The following is a 7,375-nucleotide window of genomic DNA, read 5'->3' on the forward strand; positions in this document are numbered from 1 at the left end:
ATTTGATGGCCATGCAATGGACATGTGGTGAGCATCACCCATTGTTTGCATCCCATCATATCCACGAGCAAGCTCGGCCTCTCTTTTCAATACAACATTCACAAGAACTTCGTAATATTGCAGCCCAAGAACTTCACCTCCCACTATGGTGTCTTGGTTGGTTGAGATAACCATTGCCTTTGCCACAGGATCAGATCTCACCAAATGATATAATATGACATCCCTACTAACCTAATTCATGCATCGTCTATTAGAAACATGAAGAATGGCAAACAAAACACAACAAGATGTATGTAGTTAAGAGATGAGATGATTACAAGGTCTTCTTGATCGTGAGAGGCTTGAGAGGCCTGACGGGTGCTTGGAGTGGCCACATGGCTTCTAGAAGGTAAATGTGTGGCTGCAACATTATGGCTAGATGGTATACACTTCTGGATGAACAAGCCTCCATCTTTCTGGACTGTGTCATGATGACCCTCATGTTCCTCTTCCTCATTGTCATCATTTGGTAAAATACGTGAGAACTATGGAGGGACACAAAAAGAAACCAAATTAGTGTACCTATGATTCACGTATCTTAACAAAATTTGATAATTAAGCACTCTACCACGGGTCGAGAGACATAATTAGGAGGTGAAGGTGTGGGCGTTTCAACACTGTGACTTCCTTGTGAAAACATGGCGTGCTGCATCTCATCGAAGCGTAGTTCATTGCTTGCATTCTCTCCTTTAGAGTTGAAACTTCTTGTTCAACATGTCGACGAAGATGTATTTGCATTGCAAGCTTTGTTGGCAATTTAGCTTTTGTTCCAGGCGCGCCCACACTCTGTGGAGTTGGCCCCGTACCCAACATAGGGACACGTCCTCTTGGTTCCTTCTCTCCAAAAGTATGTGCATAAAGATCGCCTTCTTCAATAGAATTTCCCTCCAATTCTGGGTGGAGTTTAGCTTCAGTTTGAAGTTTCTTCTACAAGAATAAAGCAAAATGAGACACCTCAAGTTATTTCCATGATGAAGCCACATGCACGATATTATTACAGAAAAGAGATGATGAATGGTACATGTGACTTACAATTAGTGGCATTGCTAGTGGGGCGGGAAGTCCATTTTTCTTACCTGTATGTACTTCGACAAATATTTGGTCTCTTCCTGGATAGTACCCTAGTTTCTGAGCCTGCAACCAATTTGTTTCACTAGTAACTAAAACAACCAAAACCGATGTGATACATCACTTTCAGAAAGAAGTGCTTGAGCAGTTGAGTTTACCATATCATGACCAACACGAGCAAAACTCTTGCTTCCAGCTACATGTAGCAATTTCAAATTGGAACGATTTTTTTTGTTTCTAGCACTGCTAGCCTAAAAAGGATGCAAACAGTGAGTTAAGCTAGGATATAACACGAAGACATTAGTTCAATTCTAACCCAAAGTAAAACAGTTTGTGCCTTACCTCAGATTCTGGTTTTCTCCACTAATCGATAAGTTGTACCCAATCATCCTTTTGAATTCTTTCATCACATCTTTCCATAAGTTCCTCATCTGTCAATGTGGCATCAAACTTCTCCTTTAGGTATGACTTAAATTCTCTCCATTTCTTTGCAGCTGCGGTCATAAAGTAATCGAAAGCAACTTCATCCACCTCAAAAAATGACTGGACACACATGAAAAAGAAGCCATTTAGCGAAAGCTAGCTAGCAAAAACAGAGACCATAGGAAAAATATTTTGACAATATGAACTACCTTTATGTCATCCCATAACTTTAACTTTAACTCGGGATCAACATATCTCCAATCCTTAATTAGCACTGACAATTGCTTCCTTACGAATGTTCCAATGAAATTAGCAAATGTTTTACCATTGCTACCAACAGGCTGACCAAACTCATTTAGTTCAATCTTTTGTTTTGGTTGGTCTCTATCATATATCTTCCTTAATTCGCTGGGACCCCTTCCTCTCTTCTTTTTTTTGTTGTATAGTCACAACTGAAGCATTTGCTTTACAATGCAAAAGGAATGAGTGAGAATCTGAAGTCATAAATCTAAATACATTGTCACACTCAAAAAAGTTATAATGCAAATATAAAGACATAAATCTGAAGTGTAAATCTGCACTCATAACTCTGATGTGTGCAGGAAATGAACAAGTTTAGTGCAGAAAATGAACAAGTAAGACTGCAGCGAAAAATGAGAATGGAGCAGCACTAGAATACCTTGAATGTCATCTAAGCCATGTCCTATGGGCTCATTATTGGGATCTTCACCATCATGATTTAACCTTGACTGGGAACGCAGATTACACCCTCCATTTGCAACTTCACTTGTGCAGTTATTTGTCTAGGAAAAAAGAATAAATATGTGTGAAAGATGGTATACAATGCTCCATCCAATGCTTGTGAACAATGAGAAGTACATTGAATGTAAACAATGAGAAGTACAGTAAACAATGAGAAGTACACAACCTTTTTCCTTTTCCTAGATGGTTGTGATGAACCTTTCTCAGTGGAATTCTTGTTTCCTCCCAATGCTTCATTCCTTTTAAGTTCTATAATTGCTCTCACCTTTCTCTCATTTTCTGCAATATTTGCAGGCCTCGTAGTTTCATCAAGCAGAGGGACCTCGTTTCCTCCTCTTGTTCCTACCATCCTTTTTCCTACAAGTGACAAATGTTAGAACAAGATGCTTAACAGACAACATTGGATAAATATGCATAGCAAGCAAATTAAAACACAAGGCAACAAAAAAAATGCTAATGCCCCTTACTTTCTAGATTTTTTAGCACACACAATTCTCCCATCTATGTCTGCTCTAGCACAATCAATACTTTGCAGATCATCATGGAAACATGAATAGATATGTGGATCAACCATTGGCATAGCGGTCTCTACATCCTCATCTTCAGCTTCATGCATGGCATATGAGCCCCTTGGATTGTAGTGGCTAACAGTAGCCCATTCATCATCAATTGGGTCTTCAACATAGAAAACTTGAGTTGCTTGTGATGCTAAAACGAAAGGCTCATCCGATATATTTTCACCAGCATTGACCAAATGCTTGAAATTCAGAGAAGTTACCCCAAGGCGATCAACTTTTACCCACTTGTCTTTCCTACGGTTGTCAACCCAATCACATTTGAAGAGAACTATTTTTCCTTTATTTTCATAGTTCAACTCAATAATTTCCTTTATGATGCCGTAAAATGTTTGGTTTCCTATTATCATATTATCAATGTTTCCTTTTTCATAGCGTGTAGTCTACGCAATTAGAGATACACCACTATTTTGCATTGGCCTACCATCATCATAGGACTGCGTATGAAAATGTAACCCATTTCTAGTATAGCTACTAAACTGTTGTGCAACTTTGAATGGCTCCTGAGCTAAAATACTTATCTCCTCTGGCACTTTGTCACCCATTTCTTCCACCTGTGAATGTGGAATATAGTGTTTTGAAAATTGGATGAAACTCACTGCATAGATATACATAACAAGAAAATAGAGACATGTGACCACTTACATGCTTCTTAAACCACTCATGGAAGGACTCATGCTGGACACGACTAATTTGTCGATTATTTTTAAGACCAATTGAGGAAAGATATTCCTTATGCTTGCTGCAAAGTATTCATCACTTCGACAACAAGCATAAATAAAATGCAAATTGCAAAACAAAAAAATGGACAACTTACTTCAAATAAGGTTCTATGTGGTCGTAGTTGAACAAGACATATCTATGAGCTTGAATCCAAGTCTTATTGTACAATAACACAGAATGTTTGCCAACTAATCCTCGACTAATGTTGCTGAAGAAAGGTGTGGTACTACTAGTTTCCATACCCAAACCTTGATCATTTCTAGTTTGCCGAGTAAACTGAGTTTCACCTTTTATATACCAAGAACAATACGTAAGAGTCTCATCAAATAAATAGCTCTCGGCAATAGATCCCTCTAGATGACTTCTAGTATGAACAAAGCCCTTACACCGACACAAATACCTACAACGAGATGAACAAATCAAGTGACAATGTTTATTTGCAGAAGCCTACTATTGCTGCTACAAAAGTGGTCGTTGACTATTACCTTTCTATAGGAAACATGTTGCGAAAATGCACTGGACCAACTATTTTTGCTTGGGCTGGAAGATGCACCATCAAGTGTACCATAATATCAAAAAAGGATGGGGGCAATATAGTCTCAAGAATGCTCAAGGTCTCGGCTATTTCAGCCTCTAATTTTTCCATATCACTAACAGAAATAACATGTGAGTAAATCTGCTTGAAAAAATTGCCAACACGAATCAGTGCTGCACTAACTTTTTTGGGCAATAGCCTTCTCACAGCAAGTGGTAGCAAATGTTGCATCAAGATGTGGTTGTCATGGCTCTTTAGCCCGATTATTTTCCTTTCCTTGACATGCACATTACCACGTATATCAGCTGCTAACCCGTAAGGGAACCTAGCTCCTTTAAATACTCCACAAAATAACCTCTGTTGGGCAACATTCATTTCATAAGGTGCTAGAGGTAAATAAAATTTATCTTGTACTTCAAGTTCAACTGGATGAAGGTCACTTCTAATGTTTAGAGCTTGAAGGTCCAAGCGAGAGTTCAGATTATCCTTAGATTTCCCATCAATGCATAACAGTGTTATGTTCTCACATACATTTTTTTCTATGTGCATGACGTGTAAGTTGTGACGCAGCAACAAACTCTCCCAATATGGCAGCCTGAAAAAAATAGACTTCCTTTTCGAAACTATTAACGTCTCATCAACCTTGCGCTTCCGCTTGGTTTTCTTCTTCCCGGAAGGATCCTTCCCAAAAATGGTATGCATATCTTTCGTCTGAGCAACAATTTCTAATCCAGAGAGAGGAACTGGCGCTGGCCTATGCTCAACAATGCCATCAAAATAATGGGTATTGGACCTAAAGGGGTGGTCTTCATGTAAGGACCTGTGATGCCCCATGTAGCATGTCTTGCTACCATTATTCAGCCTAAGAGAACATGTGTCAGAATGACATTCAGGACAAGCTCCTTCACCGGAGGTGGTACAACCAGCTGTATACCCTAGGCCCGGGAAATCATGAATGGTCCATAATATGGCAACCTTCAAATTAAATAACTCTTCTTTTGAAGCATCATATGTTCTAACACCGTGAATAAACATATCTACCATATCATCAACTAACGGCTCTAGATAAACATCCATATCACTACCAGGAGCATGTTTACCAGGAATCAACAATGTGAGAAAAAAAATTGATTGCTTCATGCACATCCAAGGAGGGAAGTTATAAGGAATCAAGATAACAGGCCAAACACTATAATTAACATTATTGGATCAAAAAGGATTAAAACCATCTGCTCCATATCCAAGCCTAAAATGGCGGATGTCCTTAGAAAAGTCCTCATGCAACTCATCAAAATACTTCCATTGAGCAGAATCAATTGGATGCCTGACCAAACCATCTTTTGTACGCCCTTCATCATGCCATCTGGTGAGAGCTGCTGTTCTAGAACACATAAACAACCTCTACAGCCTTTTCTTTATTGGAAAATAAGGGAGAACCTTCCTAGGTACCTTGTGGACATGTTTTCCATCTAGACTCTTCTTTTCAGATTTCCATCATGATGTATTGCATATTGGACAAACATCAACCTTAGCATGATTTTTCCAGAAGAGGATGCAATCATGTTCACATGCATGAATACTAACATATCCAAGTCCTAGGCATTTCACCAATTTCTTAGCCTCAATATAGTTCTTGGCTAGTGAGGACCCTTCGGGAAAAGCATCATTAAGTAGATCTAACAGTAGGTTAAAACTTTTATCTGACCATCCACCAAGCAATTTGACATGAAGTAGTCTAATTATGAAACGCAATTTTGAGAACTTACACCCAGGATATAGCTCTTGACTAGAGTCATTTTTTCAACTTTTGAAGAGCTTCTAAATATGCATCGGTCTGCTCAGAAACTGCGTCATCTTCGAAATCCCCCTCCTTATCTAAACCGCCCCCCTAAGTCTCGAAGCAAATCAGAAATGTCATCCTCTTCAGGTGACTCCTCAACCTCATTCTCATGAGCGTCAGGAACATCCAAGAAAGAAGAACTAGATTCTCCATGAAAAATCCAAGTTTTATACCCACGGAGAAACCCATCACATACCAGATGCTCACGCACCTCTCTTTCTTCATTCCAAAATGAGTTTGAACAGTTCTTACAAGGACATAATATTTTGTTTCCGGATGAATTACTAAATGCAAAGCTTAAGAATTTTTCCACCCCTTCCAAATACACCTTTGTGTGCCTACATGTTATATAAATATGCATATGCATCAGATCAGATGTAGTTAAATAATTGCTTAGTACCCTATAACCGCTAAAAAAATTGTGTTGTACCTAGGCTCATCCATCCACCTTTTGTTCATGGTGGCTGCACCTTCACAAGTAATTCACAGACTACTAAGTGAAATATACACTCAGAGTATCGATGTTGCTGCAAAAATCTGCATTCACTATGAAAATACATATCAAATAGACATAAACTTAAAATAGGGGATTGAGCTTCTAAATCAGGCTGGATATGCACATAATCATAAGAATGGGCTAATAATTAACTAATTAACGCATGGATCGTGTCATGATATCCTAACCCAAACGACACGAGCCAATCGATTAGTCTAATCCGGGAATTCTTCTATTCAGGTGTTCTGCTTTCGAAGTGCTCCTACCACAACACTCCTAATAATGTTGTAGAAAGTGCTTCCAAAGTGTTTCTACCACGCATACAGACAATACAGAGAGGGTAAAATGTGGCCTGCACTTGCGCCGGTAAAAGGGGTGCTAACTAATGACAACCAAAGCTAATTGCAGGAACTAGGAACAGTTATTTTGATAACTGAAGTAAGAACAGTGAAGCTAGCGGGTCTGACTTGGAGTAAGAATTTCAAGTTAAACTATGATGGTATGACTGTAGGATTATGTTAATGCAAGAGAGAGAGATCTGCAACGGTGGATCCTTGTGTCTGACCTTGCTGCTTCTCCTTGACGATGGTAGGTTCTGCTGCTCCTGGGCGCAGGGGAACGCGCTGCTGCTCCTTGGCACGGCAGACGGCGCTGCTGCTCCTTGGCAGATGTGGGGGACGGTGCTGCTGCTCCTCGGCGCGGCGGACGGAGCTGCAGCTCCTGGGCGGATGTGGGGGACGCCGCCGCAGCTCCTGGGCGGATGTGTGGGATGGCGCTGCTGCTCGTCGGCGCGGCGGACGGTGCTGCCGCGGCGGACGGAGCTGCTCCTAGGCGGATCTGGGGCGGGGGATCAGAGAACGGCCGGGGTCCAGGGGACGGGCGGATGTGGCACGAGGGGGGCGGGGGGGGGGGGG

The 7,375-nt window shown here is 40.5% G+C and overlaps 1 protein-coding gene across 1 annotated transcript; it reads right to left on the reverse strand.

Annotated features, from left to right (window-relative positions):
* Window positions 1-3,465: 3,465 nt before the first annotated feature.
* Window positions 3,466-5,357, reverse strand: LOC125553149 (uncharacterized). The gene is made up of 2 exons (XM_087547313.1): window positions 4,076-5,357; window positions 3,466-3,990 (listed from the first exon to the last, which is right to left on the reverse strand). Exons 1-2 carry the CDS (start codon window positions 5,269-5,271, stop codon window positions 3,681-3,683), a joined length of 1,506 nt encoding a protein of 501 aa, XP_087403439.1. The 5' UTR covers window positions 5,272-5,357; the 3' UTR covers window positions 3,466-3,680.
* Window positions 5,358-7,375: the final 2,018 nt, after the last annotated feature.

The sequence above is a fragment of the Triticum urartu genome, chromosome 3A (genome assembly GCF_056163025.1).
Source record: "Triticum urartu cultivar PI428250 chromosome 3A, HENAU_Tu73, whole genome shotgun sequence".
Classification (NCBI taxonomy): domain Eukaryota; kingdom Viridiplantae; phylum Streptophyta; class Magnoliopsida; order Poales; family Poaceae; genus Triticum; species Triticum urartu.

Coding starts and splice junctions, on each gene's coding strand:
- LOC125553149 (XM_087547313.1), bottom strand. CDS start 5,271: ATGTGCATGAAGCAATCAATTTTTTTTCTCACATTGTTGATTCCTGGT. Junction 3,991..4,075: donor AACATGTTTCCTATAGAAAG/GTAATAGTCAAC, acceptor ATCTCGTTGTAG/GTATTTGTGTCGGTGTAAGG.